At 38.7% G+C, this 20,765-nt stretch overlaps 2 protein-coding genes and 1 long non-coding RNA gene across 8 annotated transcripts; 1 reads left to right on the plus strand and 2 right to left on the minus strand.

Annotated features, from left to right (window-relative positions):
* Window positions 1-355: 355 nt before the first annotated feature.
* On the plus strand, window positions 356-5,411 carry LOC148731668 (uncharacterized). 4 transcript variants are annotated; one of them, XR_016001685.1, is made up of 5 exons: window positions 356-1,966; window positions 2,104-2,237; window positions 2,377-2,480; window positions 2,916-3,006; window positions 3,177-5,411. It is a non-coding gene; the product is annotated as an uncharacterized LOC148731668 (long non-coding RNA). The 4 variants fall into 4 exon arrangements; XR_016001684.1 differs by having other exon boundaries at window positions 2,377-3,006; XR_016001687.1 differs by lacking the exon at window positions 2,916-3,006 and having other exon boundaries at window positions 357-1,966.
* On the minus strand, window positions 4,756-6,282 carry LOC148731669 (uncharacterized). Its single transcript, XM_088761220.1, has 2 exons — window positions 6,195-6,282; window positions 4,756-5,083 (listed from the first exon to the last, which is right to left on the minus strand). The coding sequence occupies exons 1-2, from the start codon at window positions 6,233-6,235 to the stop codon at window positions 4,756-4,758; spliced, it is 369 nt and encodes a 122-aa protein (XP_088617346.1). The 5' UTR covers window positions 6,236-6,282.
* A 9,273-nt stretch (window positions 6,283-15,555) lies between these two features.
* On the minus strand, window positions 15,556-20,754 carry LOC111332585 (uncharacterized). 3 transcript variants are annotated; one of them, XR_016001409.1, is made up of 4 exons: window positions 20,395-20,629; window positions 18,282-20,113; window positions 16,768-16,835; window positions 15,556-16,085 (listed from the first exon to the last, which is right to left on the minus strand). XR_016001409.1 is itself a non-coding variant. In XM_088760489.1 (2 exons), the coding sequence occupies exons 1-2, from the start codon at window positions 20,612-20,614 to the stop codon at window positions 19,965-19,967; spliced, it is 369 nt and encodes a 122-aa protein (XP_088616615.1). In that variant the 5' UTR covers window positions 20,615-20,754; the 3' UTR covers window positions 19,961-19,964. The 3 variants fall into 3 exon arrangements, 1 of the variants encoding a protein (XP_088616615.1); XR_016001410.1 differs by lacking the exons at window positions 18,282-20,113; window positions 20,395-20,629 and adding an exon at window positions 16,967-17,440; XM_088760489.1 differs by lacking the exons at window positions 15,556-16,085; window positions 16,768-16,835 and having other exon boundaries at window positions 19,961-20,113; window positions 20,395-20,754.
* Window positions 20,755-20,765: the final 11 nt, after the last annotated feature.

A 20,765-nucleotide genomic window follows, 5' to 3' on the forward strand; every position in this document is an offset into this window, starting at 1 on the left:
AAAAAGTTATCACAAAATATAAATAAATAATACAAAATTTCCACGGGCTCGGACTTCGCAAAATCAAGGTTTACTATACTGATTCAAAGAGCTATGTGTCGTAGTATTGCAACGTACTGCTAAATGATCTTTTTACATGAATAAAACGAACTATCGACCTCAAAACATAGCTCCTCAACTGTGGCAGTCATTGTCGTCCACGGAAACAACATGCATGACAGCCGATTACGTGACCTGACAAGTTTCCATTTATCACGTGATAAATGTTATCGCGCGATAATAATAAAAATTATCGCGCGATAATTTCCATTTATCGCGCGATAATTTCCATTTATCGCGAGATAATCTCCATTTATCGCGCGATAATTTTCCATTTATCGCGCGATAATTTCCATTTATCGCGCGATAATTTCCATTTATCGCGCGATAATTTCCATTTATCGCGCGATAATTTCCATTTATCGCGCGATAATTTCCATTTATCGCGCGATAATCTATCATTTATCGCGCGATAAAAAAAATGTGTCATGTCCCCTGTGGGCCACCGTACTTCCAAGGGTCACAAACACGACGAGAATAATCTCCGAAATTTTGAAACACTTCGAAGAGATTTCCAAGGATTCTGCGACATAGTGAATTAAGGTTTGTTCTCAACTGACTTTCAGGTCAAAAGCAGTTTGTAAAAAAACGTCAGAGATAATGACCGCCCGTGTTTACACATTCGTCCTCGACAAAACCGCATGGTTCGAAAGTTCGAAAGGTTAAATAGCGATCTTGGCGAGTTCCTATTCTGATGACGTATATGCCATTGAGGTGAGAATATAGAAAGTTCCCCCTCAGATTTTTAGAGTCGACAACAACCCATTTATGGATACATAATCTGGTTTTCATTTGTACAGCGCATCAAGATATAGTTAGCAAGTTCATCTACCGCAAACTGTGCAGTCATGACAGATCTGTAATTTTGCTAATTCGATTTTCTTGACTACCCCGGAAATTAGAACCCATACCCAGCTGTGAATTTCAAACTCGCATAAAGCTCGTCATCACCTCGGAAGTCAAGGCTTTTAGTCCCAAGTTAAAACTACTCAAATATCGCCATTTTTTGACGTCTGTTTGACTTTGATTTTAATTTTCTTCAATTTCCTTCGGTAAAATTTTCTATTATTCTCCGACTGGGTAGAGTCTGACAGGACGAAACTTTTAAAATCGAAAAAAATAGGGGTTGTCAAGGTAGTTTTTTCGCTTTTAACATTTTTGTTGTTTTTTGGCTGAGCGAAAAACTTGTCTTACAAATTTTTCTGATAAATTCACAGCAAGGAAAGCTAAAAGGGTATAACATCTCTGCCAAATTTTAAGGAGTTTCGTCGCGCGTAATACAAAATACTTTGGCGCGAACGAGATATGGCGGCGAAGCTGGATCCTCTTCGTCGAATTTTAGGACTGTCGCTCGATGCAGGCAAAATTTGGTACACTGTAGCAAACGACTGGGTTTGTAAATCAAGAGAGTTAATGAGGAGTGATTGAGGACATTGCAGAAGTATGCGTCCGCGATCTAGTCGATGGAAATGGTGGACAAGTCGACCCATCGTGGTTTGGTTCGTCGCGAAAGAAGGACACTGTTATTGTTTCAGCCCTCCTCAGAATAATTAGAGGAGCGTTACGACGAAAAATCTTGTTGAATAGCTAGTGGTTGCTTCAGATCAATTTAGGTTGGTGAGGGAATTATTAAATTCTCACCAGTTTGACTCGGAAATTGGCGGGAAGATCGAATTTTCGCGGCAGCTCAAGACAGCTTGGATCGCTTGGATTAGAGACGCCACTATCTACACCTGCTACAGTAGCCGACACAGTGATCGCGCCTGTCTCTTTTCAGATATAAAGCGACCGCTTAAAGATCTGCTGAAGTTGGATATATCGATAGGACCTCGTTTATTCATGAAACGAGCTGGAAGACCGCTTGCAGGTAAGGAAAATTTTTGGGTTATCTAAATGGCTGAATATAAGATAAACATTGAAATCCACTTTCAATTTGTGCATATATGCTGATGTACTGCATGATGCTGCTGCTGATAATGATAACACTGTTTGTTTGTACTGCAGGGAGGGAAAAAGTGTCTGCTGGAATTGTTCCAATTGATTTAGCTATCACAACTGGCAAAGGGCTCTGTGGTTCTTAATAGAGTGCTAGCTCTGGCTGTTTATCCAATTGCGATTGCTAATTGTGCTGAGAAAAAGTTAGTAGAGTTTGATTGTACTATACTGTGGATATAGCTTCTTTATCATTCCCTTTCACAGGTAATGGGTAACTGTTAATTGATAACCCAAACTCAAACGTAGACTTAGTAGACTTTTTTTTTTTTCAACTTTTCTCAGGAGCAAAGTGAAGAAGTTGATTGTTTGGCTAAATTAGGAGAATAAAGTTTTGAAAGAAGAAGGCTTCACTGTTGATGGCAAACATTACAAAGCTAACTTTAAAGGTTGCATCTCAGATTGGATTATGCTTTACATAAAAAATTACTTTTAATTAACCCTTTCAGGTCTAGGTCATATTTTATTAAAATTAATTTTTGTAAATTATCATTTTACTTTTATTTTTTTCTTAGTTACATTTGACTATACATGCTTCTTGAAAAAGTCAATGAAGAAAATTATGTGCCAGCTGGGCATGGACGAAGTGTTGAACTCTGTTTGTTATGTCATGCATTAAGGGTAATTCGAACATTCTTTTCTGAAAAAAAACAAACAAACAAAACAAACAAAACTTGGGGCTAAGCAGCGTTAATGTTTCTAGAAAACAGGCATCCCCTTCAGAAGGTTTTTGGTGTGAACCACCTACCCCTTGGAATATCCACTTTGTTCCTTTACAAATTTTAGCATTTTTGAGGTACCATTCCCCTTTGTATTCTTAACAGCCTTCCTCTTTGGATGGATACATGTGGATACTATTTGAAGTCAAAACCTTAATCAAGAAATTATGTCTGATCCAAAAGATAACTTGAGCAAGTAAACTCTTGAACAGTTGACAGAGAGCAGTTAATGATTTAGATCATTAAAAGGGCTTCTTTTTGAGTTTTTTTTCTTTTATATGGAATGGGCCACTAAATGTAGCTACTACTTTTGCACCATTGAAATAATTCACTGTCAGTGTTGATAATTGTCCTTTTCAATTTCAGTTACTGTCTGGCCTTCCTGAAGTAACAGAGAAACTTGGCTTTTTTAAGCTGTGACTCTGTGAGAAATGAAATCTCCAGGTGCCATTTGGGAAGAAAATATTTGAACTGGAAACTTTGGTAAGTGTTTGACATGCCTGGAGCAGCAGAGGAACTGTGCTTTTCAAACTGCAGCTCTGTGTTCCTTGGGCACTAAAATGGTAAATTTTCCCTTTCAAACTAATTATAGGAATTAGTTTGTAGTAATTAGTAAAAGATTGGTGGTATCACCATTTGGCCTGCCTGAAACAGCAGAGGAAACTTAAGCTTTTCAGGCTGGGACCGTTCTGTGGGAAATTTATCCCCAGGTGTTTCTTGGGCACTAAAGTGTTATTAATTCCACATGAGCCATTATTGAATTTAATTTGTGTTGAGTAAAAGACTGTTGGTATTACTGTTTGGCCTGCCTGAAGCAGCAGAGGAACCTGGCTTTTGAAGCTGTGACTCTGTGGGAAGTTTATTCTCGGGTGTTTCTAGGGTACTAAAATGATATTAATTTTACTTGAACCATTTTTGAAATTAGTTTTTCGAGCACGAAAAACTGTTGATATCACCGTTTGGCTTGCCTGAAACAGCAGAGGAACTTGGCTTTTCAAGCTGTGACTCTTTGGGAAATTTATCCTCAGTTGTTTCTTGGGCACTAAAATGGTAAATGAATGTAATTACACATGAACAAGTCTATATTTTGATTGATAATATCCTAATTTGTAACCAGATGACAATAATTTTGGAACTTTAGTTCTCTAGAGCAGACAAAAGGCTCACCTATTTTAAGCTGGGACTCTGTGGAAGTCTTATATTTACAGGTCATTGCCAGGCACTAACATGATAAGATCACATGAAAAATTTTGGTTGTTTGTTTTCATATTTTTTTAGTGAATAAATGTTGAGATCACTGCTTGGCTTGCCTGAAACAGGAAAGGAGCTTAGCTTATCTATCTTGTGATGACTGTATGGTAATTTTCCTCATGTGGTTCTCATTTGCACACAAAAGTGGAAATTATATTAATGAACTTAACATATCAGTTCAGTCTTTATTCAACTACTTAAAGCAAGCAAAGGAATATTGTTGTTACCTGTTCTACAATGAGGCCAAAAGTCATTTTTATACTACATGTATTTGAACCATTACTGTGAGTGGTTGCCTTATATGAATATTTCAGTCTTAACAACAAGCCACAATAAAAACTGAATGTCTCATTTGATGGCATCTACATGTACATGTTTATCCACTGTATGTAGTACAATACAGATAACTTTGTACATAATAATGGTTTTGATGTTATTCAGTGCCTATATTGTTTCTATCTAGGCAGAGTATTATTGTGGTGGAAACCTTGGAGTGACATTTCTTAGTGCTTTGAGAAAGATTTACATGCAGGCAAGCAAGAAAAGAAAAGATATGTTGTCAAAAGAGTCATATATGTTTGTCTCTTAGTTACATTGTCATATATTTTATAGATTGGGCTTTTCCCATATAAATTCTGACTGTCACAATTCTATTTGTCGAATTCTCAAAAATTGGATACCATATGAATTCACATTATCCAGTAGTTCTTTCTTCTTCAACATCTATGACTAGTTGTGACTGCAGAGAGGCTCTCTTGGAATTTTGCATTTTCTTTGCAGCTTCTAGCGCAGCACGCCCCGACAGATTAACAACACTGTTTGTTATTTCTGTGGAGCCAATGAAGGATTTTGTCAAGCACAACTTTACCTTAACTTGCTCAGACAGAGCTCGCTCCACGTCACCAAGGTTGTAAGTTTTAAAGGACATACGAAGAGTTTTGCCCTTCCATATGGGTGGCTTCAGAAGTTCGCACTCTTTAGCTCCACTGAGTGTAGCACTTCCTACTTTGCTGGGTAAATGACTAAAAAAAGTCAAGTCTTACATTTGTAAAGGGGAATTGGCATCATTTTGCTGCGACAGAATTTTAAAGTGCTTAGTCAAGTCCACAGAGCCGTACAAAATAAATAAAATTTCATGATATTATGATTAAAATATTTTTAAGAAACACTAAAAGTAATTATAACATAACCAAAGTAAAGTGCGCGCTCTGATTGGTCAATTTAGCGTCCCCATTTTCCCATAGGTGTACGCTGCTGACGAGAGCAAATACAAAGACTATTTTTCCGCGTGCGCTTGTTTTTTCTGGTCACGTAAGATTTGTTAAATAAAAGGGAACTCTTTAGCTACAATGTATCAATGTTATGTTATAAAACAAATGGTAAATACCACAGCGTACACGAAAGAAGCGTAAGAGTCGCGCGAGGCGATAGCCGAGAGCGACTCTTCTTGAGTGCTTAGTAACCTCCCAAGTGCATCCATAACTCAACAGTGTACGCTGTGGTGTTTACCATTTGTTAACGCTCGTCTCACTCAAGTGCTTCAAGATGGCCTCAGGACGACTTGTAACCCTGACTTGTAATTCCTGGACGTATATAACCTCAGTCGCCATTTGAATTACGCTATTTGATCCTCTTTCGGTGTCAAAACATACACTGGTGTTGTTCGTTGTGAGGGCCACAAGTCTTACTCTTATAACCATTGCAAATAACTGGTTTCGTGGTTCTAGTTCACTTATAGTTTGAAAAAATATGCGGAATAGAGGATCAAGACAACTGGCCATTTTTTGTTGTAATTTTCAATACTTGGCGCGAGCATATGAGCCGTTGTCGATACAGCCCGGCCTTGAAACTGTGTTAAAAAACCACTAAGGGGACATATGACTTTCCAGACGCTGATGCGCTATGTCCGAGCGAAGCCTTCGAACTTGTAACATTGCTTGCTTTGCTACACTGATAAAAAGCGGCTGTCTGAAGTAATATTGATCAAAGACCCAACGAAATAATTAAGCTCGTATAACACGTGGAACTGGGCAGAAAAAAAAAACCCTTTGGAGGAAGATAATTTGTACGATTACGAATAGTCTGAAGTGTTTGATCCAAGTTTGTTTGTTTTTTTTTTTTTTTGGTACTTACCGAGGAACTCTAGGGTTACGTGAAGAGTTTGAAAGCTCCATGAATTCTGCCAGCCACTTTAAGTATCCAGTTAAAAGTTGCGGCTTCTCTACTGGTCTCCCTCGCAGCCGTTTTTAGTCTCACTCCTTCCCAAGTTAGAAAGACGATACTCTGTTGAGTATCACAACAAGGATGCTTTTGGTTGTAATGCCTTTCTAACGTCCTTCTTGTTGTCATGTGTTTCGCGCATAATTGGCAATATGTAACGTAGATTTCTGCCATAGTTAGTGAGCACCGTTTTTGCGTCCAGCCAATAACGTTCTTGAAGGGGAAGAACCAACTATTCCGGCATGAGTTTCACACGCGTGTGTTTCAAACCGGAGATTCATTCTATGAAAGCTACGTCAAGGGATATGTGTATTCAAGCCGGCGGTAGGTTATGAGGTTTACCATTATTTCCAGGTCACTTCCCAGATCTAAATAGTGACTCTCTTGCGCAGTCAAGTTTCCACAGCAGTTTAGCGATCTCTCAGGTTATAACGTGCTCTTTAAAAGGAGCACAAAAGCAGCATTTTTCTCCAGTTAAGTTGACTTAATGAAATACCTGAATAAAGAGGAGTCAGTTTTAGAGTGTTTAGCGACTTTGCGTTGCGTCCGACTTCCAGTTATTTGTGCGTTGTCGATTTTTTTAAGAAGACGAAAGCGACGAGCAGGAGAGGCTAATTCACAAAGAGCGAATAAAGAAACAAAAGCAAAGACGAAAAGATAGAAAGAGAAGAGGTAAGCTAGGATCGCAGATCACAGCAGGCGAATAAATACAGATACAGAAGCACGTCGATGAAGGAGAACTCGTTGAGAGGGGGACAACATGGACTAAGTGTCGCTGGTGACATTTTTAGTCTGGGAGTTATGGCGAATAATATTTACAAAAATAGGAGATGGAAGCCTTATCCTTAATACTTCAGAATGCAGTGCACCTCAATCCAGCCAAGAGACCAGTTTAAAACAAAACATTTTTTTTCCAGTTTAGGAATAGCTGAACCTTTTTACTGGGTGAAAAAATCTCAAATTAACTTTTTTACCGCCACAACCCTCTCGCATGTTAATTTGTAGCATCTTTCAGCTGGCTTTAGGTAACTGTTGAATGTAGTAGCAGGAACAACGAAATAAAACGCTCTGCTAAGTGTCAGAGTTACTGTTTTCCTACTCTGATAAGAACAGCAACGATCGCGCGCTGTATCGGCATCGCTCGATTGATTAATGGCTTTGAGAACTCCTATGTTCGTACTAGCTAATAATTCTCTCATAGGTTCGTACTTATAATTCTTACTTTTTCTCAAAGATTTCTTTACTCAAAGTGCTCCTGCTTGGCTCAACATTAAGGAAACGAAGCACACTTCGATACGGGCGTCAGTTTCATAATTTTTGTTTACGTTGAGAAGATGTATTTTCTACATATTGTGATGCGCAGAGCGCACTCGATACTTACCTCGTAATGTTGTCTAGACTGACGTGTCAAATTAAATCTGTTGATAGATAGCCATGTGCCGAACCTCACTTCTCAACACCTTTCTTGTGAAAATCCTTCATTAAATTTTGCCCCGTAGAGATGCTACGTGAAGAAAAATTAGACCCCCTCCTGACTTTGCGCTATTCAATAGCGCAAAATCGGTAGGGGTCAAGAAATTCAAAGTCGTATAAAGCTCGTCGGGCGGGGCGTGGCGGGTGACTGTTGTACAGCAAATTTAGGCCCTTGTTTTTTATGTTTCAGTAGCTTTGATTTGAAAAATAGCAAAAACAACGAGAATATTAACTTTCCATTGATGTCACTGGCGCGCGCTTCGTGATAGGCACTGGATGTAAAGCATACGAAATATTCTACAGAAACGGAACTCCTATCCCTACACAACCACTAAAACAAGCGCTTAGGCTAATTCTCCAAGAAAATTCTTTCCATTTTAATGGAAAACACTACCTTCAAACACATGTTACGGTCATGGGCACGAAAATGGTAGTCGCCTTTTCTAATATTTTCATGAACAAGGTAGAGAAAGAAATCCTTGACAAAAGCCTTTTCAAACTGCTTGTTTGGAAAGGTTGCATACACGACATCTCGTTATGGAGTACAAACAAAGCAACAATAGAACGTTTCATTGAAAAAGCAAACAATCATCATCCAACAATAAAATTTACGGCTGAAATTTCCGATAAGGAAACAACATTCCTGGACACCTACATCTTCAAAGGCGAACGATTCGAAAAGGACGCAATCTTTGATGTGCGTACTCATTTTAAACAAACTGAGACATTTCAGTGTACATACTAAGTTTGGCCCTCACGAGTATGTCTTTGAGCGACCGCCCTCTTTTGTAAGGTACAAGCGGCGGATTTTCAATGTAAAGTTCGCTCAGTTGTGGTTGTGTTTCTATTAAATGCCAGTTTTTCATGAAGATTTGCTTTAGGTTTGGCACTAATGGTTGGTATTGTGTAACAAAGGCAAGATTCGTTGGTTCGTCTTAACATGCGCTGGGGAGTCTTGTAGGCCTGTCAACCCCATTTCGCATTGAAAGCTTTCATGAAGGAAAACGAATAAAAGCAATATCGGTTGGGGGAAAAAGAGGAGAAACTTACCGAATTGGCTCTACTTTACGGCAAGGCGAAGTAGAGGCTCTTCAACACAGCGACTACACTATGTCATCGATGGTTTCGCGCCATTCTTCATACTCGATGACATCATGCCCCCCCTAGCAGATCGCTCTTCCATTTGCGGTTTGTATTTTTGGTGGTTTCGGCGAGATAGCGTAATGTAGAATGGTACAGCGTACATACAAACAGTGTAGCGTTGCGTGAAATGGCTCAGCGTGATGTCGCATGGTACAGCGTACACACGAATGGTGTAGCGTTACGTCGAATAGCTTTGCAGAACATCAGACGCTCCCGCTGAACATTAAATTGCTCAACATTACATGAAATATTTCGATGTTGTGGCAAATCGTCAAGCTTGCTTGTGGCGTGACGTGAAGGCTGAGCTATTTCACGCAACGCTAAACCATTTGTGTGTACGCTGTACCATTTGACATAACGCTGATCTATTTCACGCAACGATACGCCTTTTGTATGTACGCTGTACCATTTGACATTACGCCGTACCATTTGACATTACGCTGAGCCATTTCGCACAACGCTACACCAATTGTGTGTACACTTTACCATTCCACATTACGCTGAGCCTTTTCACGCAAAGCTACATTGTTTGTATGTACGCTGAACCATTCGACATTATGCTGAGCCATTTCACCCAAAGCTACACCGTTTGTGCGAACGCTGTGCTACTCCGTATTACCCTGAGTCATTTGAAGCAACGCTACACTGTTTGTGTACTGTATTGCAAATGAGCGCTAGATATATTCGCAATTTAGCTGGTCCATTTCACAATTTCATGTTCCAACTCGACATGGGGCAACTAGACCGTTTATCATTTGACTAAACTATTTATGTTTAGGCTGTTCTGTTTCATGAAGGAAACCTAGACTGCATGTCTATAATTTGGCCATGCCATTCTTTTATTAGCTATGCTATCCTGCAGCTGATCCTTAAACCATCTTTGTATCTACTGATTTATTTGACATCCTTGTATTTTTGGTGGTGACGGCCGCCTGTACATTACCACCAAAACCACCAAAAATACAAACCGCAAATGGAACAGTGATCTGCTGGGGGGCATGACGTCATTGAGTGTGAAGAATGGCGCGAAACCATCGATCACATATTGTAGTCGCTGTGTTGAAGAGCCTTCACTTCGCCTTGCCGTAAAGCAGAGCCTTTTTTCTCCAGCCGATATTGCTTTTATTTGTTTTAATTAAATTGGCAACAAGACTTGATTCTACCAAGGTTTGCCGGCCTCCCGGTTTCCCACAGTTTGCACGCGTTGGTGTACCTGAATGTTTGAAGTGTTAAGTAATGTTACGACGTGCGAGAAATGTCGAATGCCAGCTGATAGCCTTGATTTGTTTAGACATTTTTCAAACAAAGTGATATCGGTATGCTTTAATTGGTTTTCCGTACGATTAGAGTATTCAGGTAAGACTGCTTACATTTATTATTTTTAAAGAGGTGTACATTATATTACTTTTTTTTTTTTTTTTTCCTGGGTGCAGTGATAGTAAAAGGAAATTCTATTTTTATTTTCTCCATTAAACGTAGATTATAAGCCTGGACCGGAAACAGTTAAAGGTTTTTTTTTTAGCTATGCTACCCTGCAGCTGATCCTTAAACCATCTTTGTATTTACTGATCTATTTGACATCCTTGTATTTTTGGTGGTGACGGCCGCCTATAGTCTGTAGTGAACTAGAAATCTTTCATAAGCTAAACAGCTTTTGTACTACCAGGTTTCTTTTTCAACAATATCAGGAGAATTTTAGAGCTTTTCTTTTAGTAGTCTTACGATTAATTTGTGATCATTCCTGAATCAAAATTAAAAGCGTCTAAACACTGGAAAATTCAGTTGGACCATTTACAGAATTCATGAAATGTCTATAGATCAATAGTTTACAGACTTGATAATTTTACTTGTTTAAAACAAAATCTCTTTAAATTTATTTTACAGACATCTTATAGAGTTTTTAAGGAGTTTTCGGTTTTAGGTCTTTATAAAAAGTTTGTAAAATGTAAACAAATTATAAGTGCAGTGATGAGAAGAAATACTTGCAATTTACAGACTTTATAAAATGTACCAAAAATGTTTGTCAATCTACTATTTACAAAGATTTTACCGAAATTAGACGTCCGACATAAGATGTCTGTGAATTACGCTGCTGTAAATGAACACAAACTGAGCATAATAAACTCTGCACATTGACGCAAACGGAGTACCTTAAAATCTCTGTAAATTGACGCAAACGGGTATCGTAAAATCTCTGTAAATTGACGCAAACGGGGTACCGTAAAATCTCTGTAAATTGACGCAAACGGATATCGTAAAATCTCTGTAAATTGACGCAAACGGCTACCGTAAAATCTCTGTAAATTGACGCAAATGGGGTATCGTAAAATCTCTGTAAATTGACGCAAACGGCTACCGTAAAATCTCTGTAAATTGACGCAAACGGCTACCGTAAAATCTCTGTAAATTGACGCAAATGGGTATCGTAAAATCTCTGTCAATTGACGCAAACGGCTACCGTAAAATCTCTGTAAATTGACGCAAATGGGTATCGTAAAATCTCTGTCAATTGACGCAAACGGCTACCGTAAAATCTCTGTAAATTGACGCAAATGGGTATCGTAAAATCTCTGTCAATTGACGCAAACGGCTACCGTAAAATCTCTGTAAATTGACGCAAATGGGTATCGTAAAATCTCTGTCAATTGACGCAAACGGCTACCGTAAAATCTCTGTAATTTGACGCAAATGGGTATCGTAAAATCTCTGTAAATTGACGCAAACGGCTACCGTAAAATCTCTGTAAATTGACGCAAATGGGTATCGTAAAATCTCTGTCAATTGACGCAAACGGCTACCGTAAAATCTCTGTAAATTGACGCAAATGGGTATCGTAAAATCTCTGTCAATTGACGCAAACGGCTACCGTAAAATCTCTGTAAATTGACGCAAATGGGTATCGTAAAATCTCTGTCAATTGACGCAAACGGCTACCGTAAAATCTCTGTAATTTGACGCAAATGGGTATCGTAAAATCTCTGTAAATTGACGCAAACGGCTACCGTAAAATCTCTGTAAATTGACGCAAATGGGTATCGTAAAATCTCTGTAAATTGACGCAAACGGCTACCGTAAAATCTCTCTCAATTGACGCAAACGGCACTGTAAAATGGAAAGAGCCGAGTCGACGCCAAAAGCCAAATCGGCCCCAATTTTTTGAGGGCCAATTTGACCCATGTTGGGCCGTTTTGGATAAAAAGAGCCAAATCAGTTCGAGATGGTGCCGATTCTGCCCTTCTTATTTCTGAAATGGCCTCACTAATGACCCTTTTGGCCCTTCCTCTCAATTCGGCCCCTCTAAGGTCCAAATAAAGTGAGGCAGATTTGGCCCCATGAGAGGCCAATACATTCTATTACTGGTAGTAATCTCAGATGATAGGTAGTGCGTTCGAGCTGTCTTGGGTTTACTGTCAAATCAGTGTAACGTTATTTAATTTAGATTTTAGGAGGGGGCTGTTCCGGAAAATTTGCCCCCTCATTAACGCGGTAACTCATTAATAACGTGGGTGAGTTTTCATTGGGCTTAGACAATATGAAACGTAAACCTCTCGTTAATGATTACAATTTGGGTATATATATATATATATATATCTAAAAAAAGATTTCCCTCCAAAATTCGTCCTCTATTGCCCGCGCATCTTTCCAAAAGAGTTCTGCGACGAAACTTCAAGATAGATTTCACTCGTGACTTCACCGCAGAGGAGGTTGTGCCTTGGCTTCGGAGCCATGGATTTTCTCTCGAGACTTACGATAGGATAGGTAAGCTCAGCAAACGGTCTGATTTCTCGGCACAACCTCACGTGGAAGGTAAACCTATTCAATTGTTTGGCTTCTTTTGTTACCTTCAAGAAAACGACAATATCGACGGACAAGATCTTTTTGATATTACTCAACAGGCGGATGAGCTGCGCCATTATTTTCCCAACATTACAGAGCGTCTAAAGTTTAAGAAATAGGTGATTTTTGCAAAAACTGCGGACGACCTAACTGCTTCGATGGAGGTAAACACAATAAACCTTATAAGTAAAACGAAGCCTGCCTTTTACTGATTGGACGTATGAAGCAGGCTAATGCTTCAAGTTCCGTTCACAAATTTTTGCCGCCGTAAGTACTGCGTTTACAATATTTTAAAACAGGTGTACAGTGTGAAGTTTTTAAAGGGTTTCAGTTCTTGTTATATTTACTGTTGTTCCCCCAATGAACATGACACGGGTCACTCATTTTTAGTTTAGGTTTTAATGGGCAGCATTTTTATGTTTTTTTTTTTTATCATGAGACCCTCTAGCGAGGGGGGGAGGGGGGATTCCTAAGAAGGGAGACACCAATTAGACGGGATGTACCAACTGAAGAATTTCTTCTTTCTTTTAACACGATGATGCACTTCAATCAACAGGAAGCTATCATTATCAAGAACCAACCACCCGATGCAAAATGACTAAAATAAAAATATGATCACATAAATTCCTCTATTCATTTAATCAGCTGTCTTCTGAATCTACGTATACTAACTGAAACTGTGAAGATTTGATGAAGTTTCCGAGATTTTCAGCACCTTCCCCCTTTCCATCTTTACGTCAACTTTGATAGAGGCTCAATTTTTACCTTCCGTTGAGAGAATGACCCAGTCATGCGCTCTCATTCAACGAATGGTTTCTAGTCCCCATCATGATTTCAAAGGGACAGTATAGTTGACAAATCCCGTCTCCAGTCTGGGTTTTTAATTTCTTTTCTCTTTTTAGCTCAAAACGCTGCGCCAAATGTATTAGACAAGATTGAAAATATTTCCATGGGTCTTAGTCATTCTTTTCCTTGGTTTTTGTTGCATCTTCTTTGTGTCGCGCATAGCACTCTTGTATACAGGGAAATAATCTGTTGCTACCGACAGTGAAGTACCTGATATATCAATTTGACGAGATTTTAGAAAATTCAATGATGTTCACAATTTTTGTCGCCATCAGCCTCGAATTTCACATCTATGTCAAGCGAATGAAGTTTAAAAAATAATATAGATTAACGGTTCAAAGCACATTTAAGCGTAATTTTTTCTCTGAAATGTTGATGGACCAAACATCATAACAAATGAAGTGAATTCATTTAATAGCTGTCAATAGAACAATCGATATATAGCCTGGAGGGTGAAGCCAGTTGGAGACGTGATTTTAAAGTAGTTTAAGGCCTGGGTCAGGAGGTTAAATTGCCTTAATAAAATAAACAGCCATATCTCCATAAATATACAGCCGATTTCGCTGAAACTTTCAGGGACGATAGATATCCATACGAACTTTTACCTTATGGCAACAATGCCGACAACGATGGTCACTTGTCGGGTCACGTGATCAAAACGCTACTCAATCGGTTTTTATCGGAATTGGTAAGATTTACACACACTCGTTACTGATCAATGAATGAGAAAAATACTCAATAAAAAATGCTAGCCATCTACGTTTGGAATGAATTTCCTTCGCTCCTTAAAAAAGAGATTAGAGATTTTTAGGAGTTGAGAAGGAACTTTTCTCAACTTAATGGTCTTTAGATTGTTATCAACTCTATTTGGAACTTCATTCCAAACGAGAAGATAAAGTTTATCAACACCTTCTTCCATTTCGCTAAAAATAACTGCTTGAAATGAAAAATTCGGCACCGGCGATAGCATTCTGACTACCCCTTTTTAAACTACGAAAGAGGTAGCCATTTTGTTTCTTTTCGAACATAATACATGAACATGACTTGACTACCACATTATACCGCTGGCCAAGAAAGCACAAATCAAATATGGTGGTTATAGTTGTCAGGTCGATCACCGGACAAATATCTGATGGGAAAGTAAAACTGCTGGCTTAGCAAGCCAAAAAACGAACGAATTATTTTTTACTGCTCTAGTATTGTATGTTTTCATCTCCTGTAATTGTAAGATACTGAAATGCTTCAATAATATTACTTCAACTTGTTTGTTGCTTTTTTCGCAATTTCCACGTCCGTGACCGAAAGAAAATAAAAGATGCTAAAATAAATTAAGAGATGTACTGTGGGACTCACTGCATGGGTTGTTGTTTCCCATGAAGTCATATATACAACAGCTTTAATTCTTCTCTTCACATGACAGCAAAATCAACCCACAACATGGACCAAAATTGAGCCGCAGGAGGTGGGAGGTGGAAGGGAGAAATAACTGCTAATATTAGTGCTCCATGTGTTTAAAAATTAAAATCCTGCTCTTAGGTCTTATGAAAATCTGTTGGTAAGAAATGAACAGGGATTTCAACTGGCCTGGCAGCAAGAAAAGGGTGAAAAACAAGGTTATTCAAACTTCAAATGCTCCCCTCCCACCCCATCTTGATGGAGAGATAATTTGCATGTGCACTTTGCACTAATTTCCTGCCAGCTCAGTTGGAGGAATCTGTCCAATTTCATGACGTACAAAATAAAAAAGAAGGCAAAAAAAATATTGAGTGAAAAATGAAATAGAAACAAAATGTAAATTGACATGGAGATTGACTAGGGATTGATTTGCTCATGTTTATTTAAGGAATACTAAGTCCCTTGCCCAGAAAAATTTTTCAACAAAGGACAATGAATCAGAAAAGGCGTATAAAAGCCAGCAATTTGAAGAGAGATATCAGCTCTAAATGGAAAATTTCAAAGAATTTCCCCATTTACATGTGAGCAAAAGTAAGTGTTTCTTTCCATAAATCTTTTGAAGGTCACTAAATACTTACAGGTAGAAAAATAAAGCACAATTACAAAAAAGTATAGTTACATCAATAGGTCTTTTTCTCAAGAAATATAAGGCCATTGATAACCAAATTTCACAGTGGTCACCACCAGAAAAAAAGCAACAGTATCTAAATGCATATTCTATAGAAAGCTGGCAGAAAACTGCCCAGGGTAAAAAATCTCTGCACCAAATAGAATGCAAATGCTGTCTCTTAACAACACCAGCAGAGAGTAGCCTCTTCAAAAAAAGCACAGGTTGTGTGGCAAGCAGAAGGGAGGCATTCACAGAAGTAAAATGTCAAGCCAAAGAGCTTTCAGGAAAAAAAATCTTCAAAGCAACACCAAAAGAAGTGAAAAACGTAGGGTCAGTGATATATAAGGAATTCGACTCTGAATGTAAGGAGCAACTGGTAAAGTCCTTTACAGAAGTCATGTCCATGGTTTCCGAGGCTGGGTTGACAAACAAAGTTTCACCTGTTGAGGCAAAAAAAAAATCCGTAAAGAAGAGAGAAAATTAAAAAAAAAAAGTATAGAAAATTCCTGAAAAAAAAAAATTATGTCAACCTTCACCTGGCTCAATGAACATATTTTGCAACCAGAGGAAAAGGCAAAGAATGGTAGAATGTTTTGAAACCATTGATGAAGCAAAAAGGAGGGTAAAAAATGCCCCAAAGCAGAACACCTGAAGTCATACAGCCTGAAAAATTACACAACAACCTAAACCACAAACCCAAATCCAGATATAGTGCCAACAGGTATGAAAACCACCTGGCAAAAATACAAGTTCTTGTCCTGAAGGCCACTAGGCAACTACAGTCTGATACAAAATTATGGGATGCAACCTTCTTAATGCAGAATAACTGGCTACCCAATGCTAATGACTATGAGTTATCAGATGAGGTAACAAGTACTCTTCACAAGAAAAAAGTTGCTCTGAAATTGCTTCAATCCTGGAAGATGATTACAGTACATTTGTAAAGTATTTTGATCAAGCATTCTTACCTAATTTTATTCCCTTAAATGATTTAGTCAGGTCATTTAAAAAAGGTAATAAGTCACTTGAAAGTGATTGTTGTCCATCATTTTTACCACCAAAAGCTTCAGATTGAGAGCAAATTTGTTACTGGTAATTAACACTTATTTACTAATTGCTCACCTTCATCATGAGCGAGTCAAAGATTATGTTTGACCTCAGAATAGCTGTGCTGTTGAGCTATCTTGTCCCTATGGATTTAAAAAAAAATACACTGTGAACATAAAATTAGAAAAGAAGTCTCAGGCAACAGTTTACATGACTTGGCTTAAAATTCTACCATAACTTAGATGGCTTTAATTTCACAAGTTGGACAACATACCCTGATGAATGTGGAAGTTGTATAAGAATTTAAAGTGCACCTACACTCAAAAAATTTTTTTCGCTTAACGAAGTAAGCTTATTTTTTTGAGTATTTCTGCGCAAAAATTTTTTTATTTGCTCAAATCTTCAATTTTCTATGCCCAGTCAAAATACGGAAAATCGGCCGCCATCTTGCCCCACGACCGAGTTTAAAGAAGAATGGCTCTAGCGGGTAATGTGACGTCAAATCGAGAACACGAAAGTCTGCATCTCACACATTTTCACTTGTTTGGGAAGATTGTCGTCGATATCGTCCGAAATATGCCGACTAGGTGTGTTGTATGAAGAATGTATGAAGCGCGATACCCTCTTGCAAATTTCGCACGTTGCTACATCCTTCTACAACACACTTAGTCGGCATATTTTCGGACAATTATCGACTACAACCTTCCCAAACAAGTGAAAATGTGTGAAAAGCAGACTTTCGTGTTCTCGATTTGACGTCACATTACCCACTAGAGCCATTCCTCTTTAAACTCGGTCGTGGGGCAAGATGGCGGCCGATTTTCCGTATTTTGACTGGGCATAGAAAATTGAAGATTTGAGCAAATAAAAAAATTTTTGCGCAGAAATACTCAAAAAAATAAGCTTACTTCGTTAAGCGAAAAAAATTTTTTGGGTGTAGGTGCACTTTAAGTAAAAATCATAGTTAAGAAAAGGTAATGGTCAGATTCCTATTTGCCATGTGCATGTTGGATTGAGAATGTCTGTGTTATTCGTCACAGGCTGGCAAATCAGTCATTGTTAACTAAGGTTAAAGACGACATCCTAATTTAGTTTGTCACCTCTCTTGGGATCGATTCAATCTAACATAGATATGTATACTTTAAATTTCGCTACACATGTATAAGAACACAACTGTTGACACTTAGCTTTTTGCTCTCTCTCATTTACATACCTTGTAGATTGAGTAATGAACTCTCTTTGTTGAAGCTCATATAAATACATTTACCCACAAAAGTGTTGTACTATAAATCACCGTTAAATTTCTAGCTCGAGATTGAGCCGAGGCATTTAAATTTGGTAAACAACAAAATTTACGCTACGGGTAAGTTTTCACTCCGCGCTTTATTAATTTCCACCTCATCCTACACTGACAAGAATGGAAAATTTCCGAAACATACCAAAACATTTGTAATCTATAATTTAGTAAACGAAAAAATGCGCTTTCCTTGAATAAAACGCTCGTTATTTGGATTTACGCCTCAGAGCATTATGGAAGCTACGGCAAATTAGAGCTAATTTGCCGAATGAAACACAAAAATACCACTCACCTCAGCTGTAGACCTCACATCTGCACGAAAACAACGTCTTCTAAAAAAATTTCGGTAGATACATCCATGTTCGCCTTCCAAAAGTGTAAAGGCTCTCTGATCTAAACTTCGAACGCGCTATGCGGTAACGGCCGCCACTTTTTTTCTTGAAACTCTGCTGGGGGTCTCAAACCAAGATAAAACCCAGGCCTTATAAACTATTTGAGCGCGCGCGCGCGCGCGCGCGAAAGCTCATATGGCTTCGACAGCAATTAACAAATGGTAAACACCACAGCGTACACTATTGAGTTATGGATGTACGCGGGAGGTTGCTAAGCACGAAAGAAGCGTAAGAGTCGCTCGAGGCGATAGCCGAGAGCGACTCTAGCTTCTTGAGTGCTTAGCAAACCTCCCAAGTGCATCCATAACTCAATAGTGTACGCTGTGGTGTTTACCATTTGTTTTATAACATAACATCGATACATTGTAGCCATAGAATTTCCCTTTTATTGAACCAAAAATGTTCGTGTAGTCTTACATGACCAAACAAAACAAGAGCGCGAAAACTAGGCATTGCACGGGTATGCTCGTCAAGTCAATCGAAGACAAATGTGATCATGTTTACTGAAATTCATGAAAAAAAGCTCTTTCTGAGCTTTGTATCTACAGCTAATCGTTGCAATTGCTCAATCACGAGCGAAGTTTCTGACGAAAGTGAAAAACTGTCCTCAAATGTCATTTAAAAATTGACTCAATTTCGGAGGAAGAATTGTTGAAAACAATTTGCAAGTTTTGAATACTGCAGTCGCCGAAAAGCGATTTCGTTGCCACTTGTTTGGTCTGGAACGACATGGATTGCTTAGAAACTTCTGATGACTTGCTGTGGTTGTTAGTGGAGGAAGAAAAGGCTCTCGACAAGACTTGACTGCAGTTGTGCAGTTGTGATGTCGATGGACGAGAGTTGTAGCTCACCAGAGACTGTTCACTGCGGTGTCCTGAAATGGCCATGATGTGGCGGTTAGAAATCCCAGCGTTGGACCAGAGAGTGATGGCAGTAGCTCTTACACAATGATTTGTGTAAACTTTGGATAAATTCGCTTCTTCGCTGATATTTTTCATCATTTTAGTGAGGCTGTGTATTCCAAGCGGTCGTGCTTCGTACCAAACTGCATCTTCGGCTCCACAGTTTTTCTTCGGATACTGGAAAAAGGCAGTGCAATTTGGATTGACTTTCTGCAGGTATAGTTTCAGCGCTTTGTAGCCGTCTCCTTGATCTTGTGTTTCATACATTCTTGCTTCTTTTTCTGTGCTCTCTACATCGTTCAATCCTCCAGGATGATTCTTTGACATTTCATCATGGCTCATTGTTGCGTACCTTCGTCCAGCCGCATCAATTTCGAACCTGAAGCTCTTCGTTGTTAAGCTTCTTTGACCTTCACGGCCCCTTCGGCAAAAAAAAAGGACAACATGAAACCAAACGTTCCTCAGCAAGGAAAGTGGTTGAGAGGAGGAAAAGACTTTGCTGGATTTCAACTTTTGGAGGTCTTCCTCTTCGATAGCAGGTTTGTGTGTGACATTTTCTTTGCCGCTTCGCTTAAGGCTTCTTATTTGTGCATCTAACATCAAGTTTGATCTTGAAAATCTCGAATCAGTGGAAATTTTTAGGCCTCTGTTTAAAGGAGGGGCGCTGAGATATCTTTCCATTTAGTGACGGAATCCCAGTAAGGTAGATTTGCTGTAATCTTCGCCCTTTTTCGTTCTGGCTTCTGCATAGAACCTTCGTAGGTTTTGATCCAGCTGGCCGATACTCATCTCTTCAAGCGGGGTTTGAATTTTTTTTTCTGTACACCAAGCTGAAATTAACAGAAAAAGAAACGGTCTGTCAAAATTCTCTCTTTTTAAGACCTTAAATTTTCAATTTCAGTATTTTAACCTCTAATCATCGTAAACGCTCTTTAACAAAGGCAATTTAAAAGGTTTCGTCAAGATTGTTTACGTACAGCATTAAATGGGGTTCTACGGTTACAAACATTTTACTCATCGGTAAAGGCTTCAGGAACTAATTTGTTCTTATTTTTAGCTTTATCGAAGCCTATTTAAAAGTGTCAGGTTATCTCTGATAGCTGCTTTTTACCTTTAAATGTGGACACAGACCAGTTTGTGGTTTCTTTTGTCTTTTTGGAGTGCCGCTCGCTTACAAGCAATTCGAGTTCGCTTTCACTTAAACTCGCAAATCTCTTTGTAGGTGGCTCAAGAAATGAGAAATCAAATAATTTAAAGGATGGCATTTCTGTCTCATTTTCCCGAAATTTCGAAGACATTTCCATATTTCCGGCAGAAGAGACTCCAGCCATTATTTAAGGAAACAGTTTCCAACGAAACATTTCCTCACTTGGAAACATTTGCTCACGTCAGCAGCGTACACCCATGGGCAAATGGGGGACGCTAAATCGACCAATCAGAGCGCGCGCTTTAGTTTGGTTATGTTATAAACATACATATGCA

The sequence above is a fragment of the Stylophora pistillata genome, chromosome 5, assembly GCF_964205215.1.
Source record: "Stylophora pistillata chromosome 5, jaStyPist1.2, whole genome shotgun sequence".
NCBI classification, from domain to species: domain Eukaryota; kingdom Metazoa; phylum Cnidaria; class Anthozoa; order Scleractinia; family Pocilloporidae; genus Stylophora; species Stylophora pistillata.

Bases quoted from the DNA above. Each gene is read 5' to 3' on its own strand.
- LOC148731669 (XM_088761220.1), bottom strand. From the start codon at position 6,235: ATGGAGCTTTCAAACTCTTCACGTAACCCTAGAGTTCCTCG. The intron at 5,084-6,194 runs GTAAGTACCAAA...GACTTTTTTTAG, and splicing joins CGTAACCCTAGAGTTCCTCG to TCATTTACCCAGCAAAGTAG.
- LOC111332585 (XM_088760489.1), bottom strand. From the start codon at position 20,614: ATGGCTGGAGTCTCTTCTGCCGGAAATATGGAAATGTCTTCGAAATTT. The intron at 20,114-20,394 runs GTAAAAAGCAGC...TGTTAATTTCAG, and splicing joins GTCTGTGTCCACATTTAAAG to CTTGGTGTACAGAAAAAAAA.